Consider the following 17,122-nt stretch of genomic DNA (forward strand, 5'->3'; position numbering starts at 1 on the left):
CCGGGGGAATCTCCTGTGTGTCTAAAATCCCAGGCAGGGCTCTCAGTGATCCATCCATTGGATCACCTCTGTGGCAGACAGGACAGGTGACTGTGGTGGCCAGTCTCTGTGTGGGGAGGGGCCGCTCCCCACATGAAAGGGGCAGCTGGTCCTAGAAGACGCAGGGCCACCGGTGCTGGGACTACAGAAATAACAGACGTGTCCCATATTTGTGTCTAACTTTAACAGAGCCTAACGACCAGAAGCGCGGCATTTCAGTAACTTGTTCCTTTTTGGTTTTTCCTGAGAATCCACTGATCAGGGGGCCTGGGGAGGACAGGACGCGGAGCCCCTATAGAGATGGTTGTTCTCGGTTTTCATGTTTGTTTTCTCCCCCAGTCTCCTGGTTCCCTGGCCCTTGTATCTGCGCTTAGGGATGGGTGGCGGGGGACTCACAGAGAGTGTGGGTGGGGGGATCTCTGATTGAGGCTCCGGGGGAATCTGAGCCCACATGGCTGAGCTTGGAGTTGTGGCCAAGACACTAGGAGCAAAAAGGGGGACCAGCAGACCTCTGCCGCCCTGGACAGGGGAGAGGAGCGCGCAGTGCTGAGCAGGCCCTGCCCCTGCCTGCTCGTCACACACAAGGCAGGGGGGCCTTCTGGGTATCGTTCCCCGAGCAGCCAGAGGGAACAGACATTACAGGTAGTTTGTGCACCTCTGTCCATTACACCTGCTGAGAGTAAAGCCCAGTGAAGCGGCCGTGTCGCTCAGGCCTTTCGGCTCCAGGTAGGTAACCAACACCTTGAAACGGAGAACTGAAAATTCCTGAGTCGAGAGGTTTCAGCCACGTCACACGCTGCTCTCTCTCTGCCCCTCAACTCCCTTCCCCTCACGCCCTCCACTCTGCAGGCCTCGCCTCCGGGCCGGGGTGGCTTCCACAGCTCCGGGCTCCTGTCCTTGGGTCCTTGCGTCCAAAGGAAGGAGGGAAACCTGCTCACCGGCGCCTCCGCCCACCCCAGAACCCACGCCCGGCAACCCGGCCGGTCACGTGCCCACCCCTGAGCCAATCCTGCTGCAGGGATGGGGATGTTTACGCTGATTGGCCGGACCGAGTCCCTGCCCTCTCATGAACCAATCACTGTACCTGGGAGGGGGTGTGGTGCAGTGATTGGCTACTGCCCGAGTCACGTGCCCCACTCAACTCACTCAGCTGGGAAAGGCAAGACGCGACTCCCCAGGAAGGAAGTGAGGCCACGTGTTTAGAAGGCGCTCCCCAGAAAATGGGTGCAGGGAGGTTGGGACAACAGCACCCACCCACTGCTCACACCCGAGAGAGCTTACCCTCCCTGCCGTTGCTTTGATCCTAGGCCCCGTGCCAGGTGCTGGCCGTGCTCCTGCACTACCTCTTCCTGAGCGTCTTTGCGTGGATGCTGGTGGAAGGGCTGCATCTCTACAGCATGGTGATCAAGGTCTTTGGATCAGAGGACAGCAAACACCGCTACTACTACGGGATAGGATGGGGTAGGTGGGGATGGGATGGGGCAGCTGGGGCAGAGGTGGGTTGTGATTTCATCTTCATGTGAAACGCCTCTGGGAGGCCAGGTGCTCTTCGGGTTGGACTTCTCCTCACTGTTTTTCAGAAAAGGCAGTTTCCGTGGGGAGTGCTTAGGATTTCTCTGTTCTAATGGTCGGCTTCCCTCCTCCCTGGGAAGAATCCCAGAGGCACTGCTCTGGAGCCGGTGCGGGGACAGTGGCCTGCTTCTCTCGGATTGACGCCCCGGCTTTAATGCAGGGCATCAGGCACGGAGGTGGCCTCTAGTCTCAGTGTATGGGTGCCCTGGGGCGAGGGCAGTCAGGGCCCTGTATTCTCAGCCAGCCACGCCTGGGATGGACCCTGTACACTATGGCTTGTGGTTGGAGGGAGGAAAGGAATTCTGATCTCTCGGTCGCTCTTGCCTGGAATAGAGTTTCTGCCCCGCGGTGCTGGGGAGAATGAGAAGTGCAGGCAGCCTGCCCCAGGGAGATATTGTGGCTCTCGACTGGGTCCCGGGGGAGGGAGCCTGTCTTGTTGGCCACAGCTGCCTGGAGCGGAGCAGGTTGTAGCCCAGGTGTCCCAGCGTGTCAGGTTTACCCAGACTTAGTAGGTTTTCTTGAATAAATTTTTCTTAATTTGCTGCATGCCCTTAAGAAAATGTATAGAGACCCTAAGTGGTTGTGTTGTTTTAAAGCTAACTTGCACGAGTTATGGTGGTCCTTCAATCTGGGAGTCACCTCCCCAGTGGCTTGACTTTGTTTAACTTCCTTCTTGCCCATCGTGAGGAGCCCCAGGGCACAGGAGACCCTGCTTCCCGCCAGAGTAATTGACGCCTGGCATTCTTGCATCTGCCGTAAAGCATTAATGCAGCATAAGGGACCTGCTACTCCTTTCTAGTTTTCTTGCGATAGATTTAATTTTCATGGTCCTCATGGCTCAGGGAACATACAAACATTTTACTTTGTGCTTTGAGCTCCTAGCGTAGTTCATTGGGGGGACGTAGTGGAGGTAAGTTATGTGCCCCTCCTGGCTTTCCCGCGGGCCTGGAGAGGCTCACCGGGGCCCATGTGGAGAGAGGAGACACAGCAGCCGCCTCCCAACTGGTGTGGCCTCGCAGGGAACTCCCGGTGCTTGCCGGTGACGCCCTGCGGGACCAGTGATGCCCTGCGTCCCGCCTGTGGGCAGACTGGCCGTCCTGCCGCGCGTCTCCACACCTGGACGCCTGCGCTCTGGCTGGGCTCCTCGCAGCAGTAGGAATGTCCTCTCCTCTCCGGTTCCTTCCTGGTGAGCCCAACTCAGGCATGACCTTCTCCTTCCGTTCTGCCGTGACTCCTTGACAGAGGAGGGTCACTCCTGCCTCCGGCTTCTGACTTCATTGAGTAAAAGGTTTACAGGACAAGTGACCAACCACCTGTAACGGCTGGTTTCTTTACGGGAACGGTCAAATAGCTTAGAGATATGTGCGCGCACACACACGCACACACCCCGTAGCCACAGCAGGGACAGTTGAAATGAATGAAAAGTGTGGAGTTGGTCTCTGCTGTGACAGGAGTGGGGTATGTTGGTTCAAGATGGAGGTGTGGGTCATAATCCAATCCAGCCCTGAAGGATCTCTTCTTTGGTCTGCACAGCATTGGAGGAAAAAAATGAATGATTTGCCAACACTTAAAAATGGAGAGATTTTGCATAAAATTATAGAGTTCTTTTGAAAGGTGAGGTGATCTGGGAACCCTGAGCTTCCGTTCCTACTTGACAGCATTGGCTGCGACTGTATGGTTTCTGATACCAGCGCCTCTCCTGTGGGTGTCTGAGTGTGCAGCCTCTGTCAGACGCTCCCTGCACATGGAGCGCCGGGCTGGGTTCCGGCAGGGCTCTGTCTCCACGTGAGCGTCCCCTTAACTGATTTCCTCACGGCTCTGAACTGCGTCCTTCCTTCTCATTGGGTTCGACTTGGCTGTGGGCCTAAGTACAGACAGTCTGCAGGCGGCTGGCCTCTCTCTACCTGCAGTTATGAATTAAGAGGGAGCTGGAGGCTGACCCAGGGCCCGGGGGGGGGGGGTCACCCTGCAGGGAGGGTCCCCCAGAGAGAGGCCACTTTCCTGGAGATTTTCACCGTGCTCTTAGCCTGACCTTCAAACGGTGTCATGTTTTGAAACTCAAGGACTGTGTTTGGCTGAGTTGGGATTGGAGGTGTCAGATGTAACAGCATACCTGCAGTTTAGCTGTGCGCCAGGTCCTGTGCTTGAGCTCGCAAGGCGAGGGTAGTGGAGTTTCTGTCCTCAAGGGGCCATGTGGGAACGGGGAGAGCAGGTGAGTGAGAAAACAGGTGAGCCTTTACACGTCGGTGCAGTAGGCATGGATCTCTGACCACAAACAGCAGACGCGACCCTCTGACCACAAACTCAGAAGGGAAAGAAATAATCATAAACTCAGAAGCGAAGGATACAGCTTGCTTTATCTTTCTCTGTTACGACTTCATTTCTTTTGTGAGCGCCCACTCATCTGAGGGTGAAAACGTCATCAGAGCTCGTTCTGGACTCCGCCTTTCTCTGAAGTTGCGCTGGTGTCCCAGGGAGGCGACACAGTGCCGAGACCCTGGGACGCGCATCAGTCAGGGCAGGCTAGGTTATGCTGCTATGACAAGCAGCCTCCAGCTCACATGGGGTGGAAACAGTAGCACTTATCTCCTGATCACACTGCGTGTCCTCAGCGGGCCGGTGGCAGTGGGAGGGGCTGTGCTCGGGACAGTCCCTCAGGAGCCCGGGGTGATGGAGAAGTTGCTGCCTGGAGCCACTGCTGGATGCTGTGAGAGAGGAGACGACCTGGGTAGATGTCACCCGGGAAATCAATACTTAGCCGAGAGAGGCATGGGTCAATTCTGTCCACAGCTCACTGCCCAGAAGGAGCCGACAGCTCAACAGCCCCAGGGTGCAGGAGTACCAGCCGCCGCGTGCCCAGAACGAGGCATCCGGATGTGGCACGGCGACCCCTACTGGAGGCCGGGCCACTTGTCTCCCAGCGCTGTCATCTCTCCGCCCCTTCTCTGTCGAGGCATCCGCGCCCCTGGGTTAATATTTCACAGCAATGCTCCTTATGGCTGCCCCTCACATCGCCCCTCCCTCCTTCCCTGGATCTTAGGGGCGGCAGCCAGGGAGGCGCCAGTGTGGTCCCTCTGAAAGGTCACCACGTTCCAAAGAGAGCGCTTCTTGAGCGCCACAGAGTCACCGTCCGTAGGACGGACCAGAGGACCCCCAACTGCGGAAGCACGTCAAGCGTCTGCATGGGTTATGGGGTGTGAATTTCAGATGATAGCAACAGTGGAAGAGGCATCAGAGCTAGTTAGTAAGAGTGGAGATCATTAAACAGAGACGGGCTTCATACATCAGCGCATCCTTCATCACATCCGTGGCCGCAGCGCGTGTGATCCTCACCACAGCCTGATGGGACGTGCTGTCATCTCCGTTTCCAGAGTGAGAACGTGGCGGCCCAGAGAGGCTCAGCTGGTTCCCTGAGGCTGCACAGCTCTTCTGGGGGATCCTGGGAATAGAACGCGGTGCTGCGGCTCCTGCAGCGCGTTTCAGAGAAAGCAGAGGGTAGGGCCCACCTTCTTCTCAGACCCCTCCATCACTGCCCTGTGGCCTGTCCTCTGAGTGTCAGTGTTGCTTTGGGGATCGTAGGAGAAACGTGTCAGTTGTGCAGGCAGAAAAAGAATCTTCACCTCCTCCGTTTAACTTTGGGCAGCAAAGGGATGCCAGCCCCTGACTTGGGCCCCCGCCGTGGCCACGATCCGGGGAGGGGGATGTGGTGTTGACTCAAAGTGAAGCCTCAACCACTGAGTTTGAAAATCCGTCCTTCCAGGCACCTCGGGTTCTTACTGCACCTTCCACGACACCCACGGACGGGGCCCTGGGGACTCTGCAGGGTCCCGTGTGCACCTGCTGGGCTGTCCTGTGGACCCAGAGCTCACACAGTGCCCACTCCTCCCACACCCCAAGGCTTGAGCTTCCTTGGAAAGATGGGACGGGGGGGAGTCGGTGAGCCATGTCCCCAGGGCCCCTCACCATCTCAGGGCCCATGTGATCCTCCCAAGAGAGCCAGGCAGCGGGGTTCCCTGCAACGTCTGAGGAAACCGAGGCCCCAAGCGAGTGGGCGGCAGGTGCGGGCCGGATCCTCGGCGTCCCCCTTGTCTCCTGTGACTCTGAGTCCCTCAGGGCAGGAGGCCGCAGCCAGAGGCTCCGACACCGAGAAACGCTCTGGCTTCCATGAGGTCATGCACGTGGGTAGAAAACCCGAGTGTGACGGCGGGTCAGCAGCGAGAGGTGCGTCCCCTCCTGGCCCCTGGCCTGTCCACCTCTCCCCAGAGGCTGCTCGCTGGTCTCCTTTGAGGGCCCGGCGACTGTCCAGGTGTCCTGTGATGTGGTCAGACTATTTTGACATCAAGACAAAGTGTTTCTCCAGAGACTCCTTTTCAAGGAGATCATTTAACGCTGATCCTCAGAGGGCCGGTGTGGAGCTGACCAAGCCACCAGAGGTCGCAGGAGGGCTGAGGCCTTGAGGCGCCCAGGCCTGGAGCTGGGAGCAGGCTTCCCTCTGGGTCCTGGAGCAGATCTCCCATGGGCTGGGCAGGCTCGGCCAGAGGGGCACAGGAGCCGCCTGTTCTAATGTATCTTCCCCTGCCCCCTTTTATCCTAGCAATCTGCAAAATGCAGTGTCCTGGTCAGGAGCCCTTTCTCCTGACCACCCTCTGGAGGGGAGGGTCAGTGGGTGGAAAGGGACCCTTTGCTGTCTCTTCTCCCCCCCCACTTCCCTGCAGGGGAGCAGAGGGAGAGGCTGTGCTCAGGGAGCTGATCGGACAGAGGCCTGGGCATGCCGCTTCCCCAGCAGCTGGGAGGGCGTTGTTTTCAGATACAGAATCAGATTCATAACACATCTGCCCTAAAATGCGTGTGTGTGTGTGTGTGTGTGTGTGTGTGTGTGTGCGCGCGCGCGCGCGCGCGCGTGTTAGTTATCTCTTTGTTTAGACTCTCAATTCCTGGAGCCTAGGGGCTGTTCTGTGTCCTCAACACTTAGCGCACGTTTCTTTGTACACGTCAGGTATAAATGAATAAATGAATGAATGTGTCAGAGGAGACTGGAGCAAAGCTAATAAAATTTCCTGCTCTCACTTTCTGCAGGTTTTCCTCTTCTGATCTGTATCATTTCAATAGTCTTTGCCATGGACAGTTACGGAACAAGTAAGAAGTAAGTGAAGGGGTGATCCCTGTGTGGGCAGGACTCCCGTGGGGAGGGGAAGGTGCGGGTCCCCATGGCTCCTTGTCTTGCTGTGTTCTTCTCGGGAGGGGTCTGTCCAAGGCTGGTATCCTCCAGCCCTGGCAGTAAAAAAGGCCTGATAGAGTGAGAAACACCCCCGGCGGTGCTCTGGGCTTCGTCCCACCTTGGAACTAGCATCAAGGGGGTCAGAGTGCCTCCTGCACTGGGTGGCCCCGATAAGTCTCTGTTGGGAGCTTTTCATCCACGTGGCTGTCCTGGACGCACAGCCTGGTCGCCTGTGGAGCCCTGTTTTGTGCTGACCCTTTCTTGGGGTGGTCAGCAAGTACCTCGTACATTAGAAGTCCCATTAAATTACAGCCGAGTGAATACGGGACTGTGTGAATAAGTGTAGTCTGATGTGCACCCGCAAGGGGGCATTCTCATCGCTGGGGCAGCAGCACACGGGACTGTGTACGTGCCAGACCTCGTGCCGCTATTGTGAAACTGCAGCTGGTGGGTCCCTAGTTGAATCAGGAAGAGGCTGGGTTGGGACTGTGCAACCAGGTTAGGTGTTCACCTTCCAGAAATTTGAATTCCTTTCCTCCCAAAGAGAAAAAGGCTTTAGCTCACCTGTCTTCAGGGAGCTACCCCCCTCGTCAGCCAAGTTGAAGAACCACTGAGTGACAAGGCCACGGAGAGCTTTTAAGAGGAGAGAGAGGGAGTTCAACACTGTCCCGGCTTCAGCCTGAGATAGTTTCTCAGCTGAGTTGCTAAACTGGGAGGAATCTGGCTTTTTCTGCTTTAGGGCAGCAATTTCCTGAAGATGAAGCACTTAAGGAGAGCGCTCTCTGAGTCCATACTGAAGTAAGAACGGTGCAGCGTCCCTTGTTCTGGCCCGTTCCTTGCAAGCCCGCGTGTATCCGAAGCCAGGAACTAATTAAAAGAAGAAGCGTCTCCTCAGACACGTCTCAGTGGCACGTGTTCCGCGTCTTTCCATCTGGGAGCGCAGATGCTGGGCCGCCCGCCGTGCGTCTCAGCTCCACGGTCTGTTTGTGATGTCAGCCTCTCACCCACTCATGTGCCCGAGAGCGAGGCAGCCCCAGCAAAGGTCCCGAGGCTCACTGAGTGTCTGTGGAGGGCCGGGGATCTGAAGGTCCTCACCCACTTAACCTTCTGCACGAAAATGGTGGAAAGCACAGGCTTCCTCGTGCAGAATGCCCAGCCTCCCAGGGAGCCTGGGTTGGAGCTGCCCCTTCGCAGAGGGACCACCAGACTCGCCGTGTGTTTCCATGTTAAGTGCCGCGTCCTCAGACGGGAGGCTCTTTTCTCCAGGCTCTGGGTTCCAGACGGGAACGAGCCTCTTACAGGCGCTGTCACCTGTCTGGGGCATTTCGTGTCTCCTGGTCCAGGAGGTCTCGGGGGAGGACGCGGGCAGCAAGGCAGGGTGCAGGCGTGGACTGGGGTCCCCGAACGTCCCTGGGCCTCAGCTTCCTCCTCTGCAGGGTGGGGTCATCACAGCGCCTGCCTCAGGGGCGCCGTGGGGTTACGGGGGGCGGTGCTGTGCTGTCAGGGGGCTGCGCTGGGTGAGCAGGTGTGAGTGAGTGACCAGGCGGCCCTGCAGGGACGTCCACGTCCTGCGTCTGTGAGGATGCGCCGTGCACCTCACCAGATCCTGGCGGGTGTGCCAGGCCCCCGGGGCTGCCCCCAGATCCAGGGAGGTGACGTGTCTCAGGGACCCCGGGCTCTTGGCGGTTCTGATGCTCTGGAGAGGAAGATGGTAGTCCTGCCTGAGTTCCTGGAATCATGTCTCGTAAGCCAGGAGAAATTTCATATCCTCATACTGGACCCTACTTCCCAGATGAGGCTTCTCTGGAAATCACAGCCGTGGCTGGGATCCACTGGGACCTTTCGTCTCAGTTGTGGAGCGGGGTCGGGGGATGGCACTGCCGGGCGATGGAACTGACCGACAGCTGATGAGAAGATGAAGATGGTCCATGCTGCGTCACGTGATGCCTCCTCACTCCTTGAATCCCTGCAGAAGACACTAGTGAAGTCAATGTTTGAAATGCTCTGGAAGGAAGCCGGCCCCTGGCAAAAGCCCATTTATTTATTTCTCGTAATAAAATTCAAACCTCCTTTGGATTTTGGCTAGACTCTTCAGAGATTGCGAATTTTTCCACTAACGAGGTGACCTGGAAAAGCCTTCTTTTCCCCGAGCCAGTCTGCAGACCTAGAACATTCTTCCCAAGAGCGGGGGGCGTGAGGTCATGGACAGGATACAGACACGTTTGTAGGGATTAACAATGTCATTATGACTGCGCCCCACGGTGTCCCTGTACTGTCCTGGACGCAGGGCCCCTGGGACGTGGGATGATGCCCTGGAGTAACCCTCTGCCCCTTCCACAGCTGCTGGCTGTCGCTCGGAAATGGTGCCGTCTGGGCCTTCGTAGCTCCTGCGCTGTTCATCATCGTGGTACGTCCTCTGCTGTGCGGGCGCGGAGCTGGGCTGGGGAGGGGCCGGAGTGGAGGAAGCCCTGGGCTTTGTGGAGGTGCAGCTGGGCCCCCTGAGAGCACGTCCTAAGCTGGGGCAGCATGGGTCCTGTTACAGCCCCTCATGGGGGTGTGACCCAGAGCCTCCTTTCCCCGAATGATACTCAGGAAGGTTGGGCAGGTTTTCAGGTTTAATGCAGATCTGCTTAAGGCCCTCGGTGCTTTTCATGCTGAAGCAGCAGGTGTGGGTGTGTGTCCAGGAGGGGCAGTGCAGACCCAACTGGTTCTTTTCTTTCCCGATGCTCTTCCATGATTTCCTCACGTGCACATCTCCGTGGTCAAGGAGATGCAGGATCCAGGGCTCTGTTAGGGAGTTTTCGTCAGTCTCCCGAGAACCACACAAAACAGAATTCCTGTGATAATGAGGGACCTACTCAGAGAGGGTGACAGAAATGGGGATCTCTAAGCTCACAGTCAGGAACGTTTGCCGTGGCTGTGCGTCTGGGGTTCAGACGAGGCCGTCTCCACGTGGTTCTGGCGCCCCACCTCTCAGCTCTGTTCTATCAGTTGGCTCCTTTCTTAGGTAGGTTGCCCCAGATGCTGCTAAGAAACTCTAGGACCACACAGAATTATCATAACTGCCATGGGAAAAAAACCCTCCTTTGTTGTTTTTGTTATGGTTCAACCGACACGTCCCACCAAATCCTGGGATCGGTTTTCATCATTTCTGATGGACCTGGCTTGGAACTCTGCCCACCATGGGCCCCTTGCTGAGGCCAGAGGAGCAGAATGCTCTGATTGGCCAGAGGAACGGAATGTTCTGATTGGCCAGCCTTCACTGAAGCCAGTGGGAGCAGAATGTTCTGATTGGCCAGCCCTCACTGCGGCCAGAAGAATGAAATGCTCTGATTGGCCAAAGGACTGGAATGCCTTGATTGGCCAGGCCTGGACCACAGCTGTAACCCTGGGTCCTTATACTTGGTTTCCCATGAAGTTATTTAATGTTAATAATAAAGCTCAGGGCTTCTCTGGTGGCGCAGTCCACCAGAGTCCACCTGCCGATGCAGGGGACACGGGTTCGTGCCCCGGTCCGGGAAGATCCCACATGCCGCGGAGTGGCTGGGCCCGTGAGCCATGGCCGCTGAGCCTTCGCGTCCAGAGCCTGTGCTCCACAACGGGAGAGGCCACAACAGTGAGAGGCCTGCATACCGCAAAAAAAACAAAACAAAAACAATAATAAAGCTCAAATTTATAGAGCATCTTTTTTTTTTTTTTTAAGAGCTGAATGTGTTTTTACATTAAATTTCTCTCTTACTTACCTCTAAATTAGCTGCTTGGAGAGATGGTAATTTCTGTTATTACAGAGGGGCAAATTAAGGTGCAGGGAATAAGTAGAATGATAAAATCCTGGCCCGTGATGGTAGCTGTACTAGTTTAGGTGTCCCCTTCCTCTCCTCCCCCACATCCTTCCACTGGCCCTCTTCCTTTTGTTCTCTCTCCTCCCCCTTCTCCCCAGGTGCTAGTAAACCAGCTTGAGTGCCCTTGAGTAGAAAAGGCTCAGTCCTGGGAAACAGGCATGGCTGGCTCCAGGCACTCAGTGATGTCCACAGGTATCTCCTGCTCACCCCATGGTCCCATTGCCTCCTTGCTGGCTCCATCTCAGGCAGGCTTTCCTGGGGGGGACATGATGGAGCTGGTACCCTGACACATCCTCCAGCTCTGCAGTTCAGGGTAAGGAGGGAGGCACTGTTCCCAGCAGTCCCAGCAGAAGTCCCAGGGCAGATTCTGATTGGCTCCCATGGGTCAGGTGTCTGTTCCAGAGCCAATCACTGAGGCTTGGGTGGAGGCAGCTGATTGGTCAGGCCCAAGGGGCAGGGTTTATTATTTTATCCCCTTGAACTCTTGGTGCTAGAGGTGGGGATCCCCAAGAAGCCCTAGGAAAAGGGCCTGGGAGAGGGGGCTGCCGGTACCTGGGTGCTGAGCCTGGCTGGGGTCTGGTCAGAGGTGAGGCATCGCCATGCTGTCCCAGTCTGGGCATCTCTCCCCACAGGTGTTGGGGGCTGACATCAGGGCACCCCCCATCCCTCCTGCCCACCTTGTGCAAATCCGCAAAACACACTCTCCACACCCTTGGCTGGGACCCCAGAACATGCTCTCCACGCACCCCCAGGGTGGGAGCCAGGCCATGCTCACTGCCTCTGAGGGTGCTGCCTTTGAGGGGTGTTGAGCCCCCAGGTGAGCCCGGTACAGAAGGTGAGGGAAGGGACTCCAGCCAGAGACACGTGAGCCTTTGGTGTCCTCATCCGTCGCCTCCCCCATCGGGTGTCCCGGCTGTGGTGGCACATGAACTGTCCTGATCCTAAGGACAGATCCGATGTTCTGTGTCACCAAGGAGGGCTGCCGGAGGATGGGCTTATTGGAGAGGGTCTGTGGGTGGCACTGAAGCCCACCACTCCTGCATCCCCTCCTAAATACTGTGCAGCCAGCCCTCCTTTCACTCACCCCCCGCTCCCTTCCCCAGCGGCTGATTTGAAAGCTGCTTTTGACTTTGTTCCAAATTCGGTGGCACTGACTGAGGCCGTGGGCCCTGGTGGTTAATTAAAAACGTATCCAAGGGAAGACGCCTAAAGATGTGGCTTCTTCCTCCTTAATTAAAATTCCACTCAGACATCCTCAGGCCACACAGAGGGGCAGCAGCATCTTCTTGGTAGAGGGTTTCCAGAAGGGCAGGGTGGGGGGCATCACCGTGGTGTCGTCGTCTGTTCGGGACATGGGGGGGGGCGGGGGTGCCAGCCCCACACACGCCCCCCCCGTTCAGGCTGCGTTGACTCCACTGCCCTCCACGCCGGTCCCCTGCCAGGTGACGTGTGCTCAGGGGCGTCCACGGCCATGGGGACAAGCGGGAGACGGGGGCATTCCCTCCCTGACGTGCTGGCTCTGCGAGCCTCCTGGGTCCCCGTGGCCCCAGCCCCCGGGCCTCTGTGCCAGAGGAGAGGTGGGGCTGTGCTCCCAGCTCTGCAGGGCTCGTGGGCCCACCGGGCTCTCTGTAGGGTCCGCGCAGGGCCCTGGTGGGAGGGGTGGGCGACAGGGAGACGGGGGTCTTGCGTGCGTCAGCTGGGTGCCCCTCCCATGCCACTCCCCTCCTGTTCTCAGTGTCCCCGGGGGGCCGGTCCGGATGGACACGGACCAGGCTCAGAGGGAGGGAGGAGACGGGGGCCAGGAGTGCACCCCCCGATCCCTCGCGCAGGGCAGTGGGTGCACGGTGCTCCGTCCCCCACAGGCCACACTCCTGTCGGCAGCGCTGGCCGCAGGGTCCCTGAGGCTGTCTCTCCGCCCTCAGCCCTTCTGTGTCACAGGAGCTGGTGTCCCCAGCACCCCGTGAGCCCTGGCCGTCTCTCCGGCGGCTGGCTCCCTTGTGGTGCTTGGGATGTTTCCTTCTCTGTCCGTCACAGGCGGTTAGAATCACACTGCTGTTCACCTCTGCGCGGGAAGGGGGACTGCAGTCCGTGCCAGCCCAGGGCGATGGCACAGCGGCTCTGTAAAGGAGGCCTCCTCCGGGAAGGGCTGCCGGGTCGGGAAAGGGACGGCACTGTGGTCTCAGGGCGTCCGTCCTTGGCGTTAACCCTGAGCTCTGAGTACAGGCCCGGGTCCTTCCATCAATTGCTTTCAGCTGCGGGAGGTGGTGCGTTGTCGCGGTGACACGTCCCTGAGCTCTCCCTCCAGGCTGTGCCCTGTCCCAGGGCTGCGTGAGGGCCATCTGCAGTCACTTTCCCACCCGGCCTTTCACAGGGTGACAGAGGCTCCCGTGGGCGACCCCGGGGCGCCCTCCCTTCCTGCCCCTGGGGTCCGGGAGGACCACTCGCCTCGTCACCCAGACGGAGGCTCGGGCTCAGACCCGACTCCAGTCCCCCCGCCAGTTCAACCCTCCCGGTCAGAGCGCGGGCAGTGGCAGGGGTGGAAGGGGAGTGAGTGAGTGAGTGTGGAAGGCCTCGCCCTGCTGTCTCTCTGGCTGACTTAACCCCCCAGGTCTGCAGGGCCCGGCAGCATCGCCCGCTCCCAGACGCCCCGGCTGAGCTGTTTCCTCTGACTTTGGTCAGTGACGGCAGGGGATCCGAGGCGGCCCTGCCTGGATCCTTCCCTACCACCCACCACAGCGAGGGGTCCAGCAGCAGGGTCCCCGCATCCCATGTCCTGCAGGCTCGCCGGAGCCCTGCTGTCCTTCCAGAGGGGGCGTTACCCCCGCCCCGCCCCAGCCCCTCTCCTTGACGTCAGCCGTGCACCTACGAGGACTGTGGTTCTCACTCTTGTTAGTAATGGAATCCCTGGGGAGCTTGGGAACGGTTCCTGCCTGACCCCACCCGGGAGGTTCTGGGTTTACTGGACCTTTCAGAGCTCCCGGTGATTCCGGCGTGGAGCTGGCTTGCAGTCCGAGGTGGGCTGTGGGAAGCTGGAGAGCCCTGGGCTGGGGGGAGGGGCTGTCCGCTGAGAACGGTCAAGTGCAGGTCAGCCGGCTGCGGCTCACGTGGCAAATCCCGCGCAGGTGCCGGGCACTTATTTACAAACTGCGGCGGCTGCCACGCCGCAGCCGTTGAGTTTAGCTGTTACAGTAGAGACTGGGAGGCCTGAAAAGCCAAAGACGTTTGCTCCCTGGACCTTGAGAGGAAAAGCATGCAGACCCCAGGCCAGGGATGCGGCAGACGGGTCCTGAGACCCAGCCTCTCCGACTGTCAGGGCTCAGGCTGGCCGGGGGTGGAAGTGTCCCGTGTTTCTCATTTCCTCTGAGGACCCTGGGTTGTGCCATGTTGAGTCGTGCCCCGTTGTTCCCAGAGGCGCTCCGAAGAAGCAGGTTTCAGCGTCACATGCGGGGCCCGGCCCCATTGTGTAGCTTGTGCAAAGCTCTGTTCGGGCGCGTGTTCACGTGAGCACGTCCGTGGGAGAGAAACGTCTGGTGGATGCACAGGGGATGGCGTTCTCCAGAGAGGGGTCTGCGTCCGGGGGTACTTGCTTGCACATCCCTCCATTTAAAAACACCCACACATCACGAGCATCATTTTAAACTAAAACACTGGAAAGGTGCGTGTTCGTGTTGGGGTGTGCGGTTTAGCTGTGTCCTGGTGAGGTTGGTCCTGGAGGGACAGGAACCTGTGGGACAGGATTGTCACCGTGGCGCCTGGTGGGCCCAGTGCTGGGAGGGAAAGGGCAGAACCGAGCCCCTTCCGGTTCACAGCTTACCTGTCACCCCGCTGCCAAATACGCACCCCCCACCTGTCCCTTCACGGACTGTTCTCCCCGATTATGAAGGGACGTGGATGCCATTTCCTGCGCGACTCCAGTGAGGCTGGGTGCAAAAGTGCCCACGGGGCAGGCAGGTCTTACAGAAGCAGGGACGCCATGGGCCACAGGGGCCACCTTAGCCCGAGCCCCCCCAGGGGGCTTGTTCCGTGCCGGCGACACCCGGGAAAAAGACCTCCAAGTCCGGGAAGAGAAAGAGTCTAGAGTTTTAAAATCCTCCTCTCACCTGGGGAGAAGCCAAGCTAGCTGTGTGACTACAAATCCAGGTACATAAATAAAGACACATAGATACAGATCCAGTTACCAGTTCCTGAGAACAGATGTGGACACGGGAACAATTACAGTGATAGTTACAGACGTAAAGATACAGAACCGTAAATACCTGTACGGACACAGAAACAGGTATAGATACACATGAAGCGTTTACTCTGCCTTTATGTGTGTCTGCATGTATAACCTTTCACTGTGAGATCGTGGTGCACATCCCAGTGATTTTTCACAAATGGCCCTGAGTCTGGTCAAGAAACAGAGCGTGGTCCCAACCCCAGAGCCCTGCCCAGCCGTTCCCTCCCCCCAGCAAGAATCCCCGTGGTCCTGAGTGTGTCCTCCCTCCACCCCCCCTCCTTTTTTTTTTTTTGCTGAAATGCGGCCTGTGAATTACTGGTTTGACATCTGTCACAAGTAGCTTGTTGGCTGTTCTAACGCGGAGATACTTAGTTGATGAAATACCCCACATTCACGTTATAAACGCCTCACCCCAGGGCCTTTCGCAGTCTGCACCAGGCGCAAGCCAGGGCGAGTGAAATGGAGTGAGGGGGCCAGGCCCGCTTCTGGTTTGTATTTTCATGAAACGCCAGATTTGTTTCACCCTCAGCTGCTGTCTCCCACTTAATTGCACATTAATGTAGGCTCGGAGGTTAGCCTGCACCTTCTCTCATGCTGCCGTGGCCAACGTGATTGTCTTACCAACGCGGGGGGAAGCGTGCACGCCAAATGAGATCAGACAGGCCCCCGGCTGAAAGAGGGAGAGGGGAAATAAATAAATCCCAGCAAAAGCTTCGGAGACATGGGCGTGATGATGAATTGTAACAGCCAATCACGTGGGCAGCTTAAACATTATTGAAACGCTTCCTTCCGGGTCTTAAATACAGAGGCCAAGAAATAACAGAAGACCTGAAATCGAATTAATCACTTGTAGCATGTCTATGTCTGTGAAACAGTTTGCCGTAATCTGATCATCCATTCAGCGGCCACGTCACAGCGTCTGGGAACAGCAGTGTGAACCGCCTGGCGTCACCCCTGAGAGGTCTAGGGCAGAATCCCGGGTCAGCCTCCGCCGGCAAAGGGAGAGGTGGCTGTGATGAGACCTCTGGGGTCACGTGGGGTGTTCAGGCTCCTCCCCAGAGGCTGCCTGGCATCCATCTCCCGGGTCCCAGGCTCTGTGGCTTCTCCATCCCCTTCCCTGAATTATTGGGACACTTCACAGTTAAGCCTGTTTTCCTCCTGAGCCCAAGGTCATAACTGGGACGTGCACAGGAAAAAGGATTGATGTTACTTCCTTTTTATAGTGTAATTAAGCAATTTGATTTTTGAACATTAACACACATGGTTAAAAATTTGAAAGCAAAGCTTAGTAATGTATATTTTGAGCAGTCTCTGCCCACGTCTCTCTCTTAAGTCCCTGGTTTCCACCCGCCCCCCCAAACAGACAACCCCTGATGCTAACTTCTTGTGTATCCTAGGGGTGCTCTGAAGATGTAGGCAGATATAAATATATATTCACCTCATTCTGTGCCTTTTCCGCACACACAGTGTGTGCTGGACCTCCGGCTTTATTCGCACAGGAGGCGCCGCCTTGGTCCGTGATGCACCCACAGAGTAGGCTGCCCACAGTAGCCCCCGAACCTGGTCCCTGTTGGGAACAATTCAAGTGTTTCCAGTCTTTTCTGGTTATAAACAAGGCTTCAACTTCGGCCAGCGGGTGAGGAGCCCAGGATATAAATTCCCAAAGCGGAAGAGGCAGGACTTACAGGATGGTACGCGGAGGACCTCAGTAAATGTTCTCCCCCTAGAATACAAAGAAGCTACTGGAAGAATTATACGTGGAAAAAACCCAGACATTTCAGAACTCTAGAAATCAACCACAGGCTGAAAAGCCTTTAATCACGAAAAATCGCTGAATCTTGGTGAGAGCAGCAGGGACTGTGGCTTCTGATTGGCCACTCGGGCCCTGCGTCCCAGCTCCGTGATGCAGCTATTGTCACTGGAGGTGAGGACGGGCTTACGGGTGCGCGGGTGCAGCGCCTGTGTGACCTCAGAGCAAGCTATTCGCAGACTTCACTGGACCTCGGCGTCTGGAATAGACATCCCCATGCTTAAAGCGCCAACCAGTTAGTCCCCTGGCTTCGGTCTCTGAGCCGCTTGAGTGGCAAAGTCCCTGCGTTGTCACACCAATAGCCTGGCGTCCATGCTGGCCCGCCCCTTTCTTGTCTGCGGAGTGAGGCCTTCCTGTGGCGCTAACCCGGTCAACCAGTGCGGGCCGGGGAGGCCTGGAGGGCACTGGTGTTCCCATCTGCC

The 17,122-nt window shown here is 57.5% G+C and overlaps 1 protein-coding gene across 3 annotated transcripts in view; it reads left to right on the forward strand.

The window, feature by feature from the left end:
- ADGRD1 (adhesion G protein-coupled receptor D1) overlaps window positions 1-17,122 on the forward strand; it is a 145,364-nt gene that overhangs the window by 116,764 nt on the left and 11,478 nt on the right. For 2 of the 3 annotated variants that reach the window (XM_067701242.1, XM_067701241.1), the window contains 3 exons: window positions 1,347-1,500; window positions 6,688-6,754; window positions 9,170-9,236. In XM_067701242.1, coding sequence (XP_067557343.1) covers window positions 1,347-1,500; window positions 6,688-6,754; window positions 9,170-9,236 — 288 coding nt within the window. The remainder of the gene's footprint in view (window positions 1-1,346; window positions 1,501-6,687; window positions 6,755-9,169; window positions 9,237-17,122) is intronic. The other variant, XR_010933399.1, reaches the window with a different exon arrangement.

The sequence above is a fragment of the Pseudorca crassidens genome, chromosome 12, assembly GCF_039906515.1.
Source record: "Pseudorca crassidens isolate mPseCra1 chromosome 12, mPseCra1.hap1, whole genome shotgun sequence".
NCBI classification, from domain to species: Eukaryota; Metazoa; Chordata; class Mammalia; order Artiodactyla; family Delphinidae; genus Pseudorca; species Pseudorca crassidens.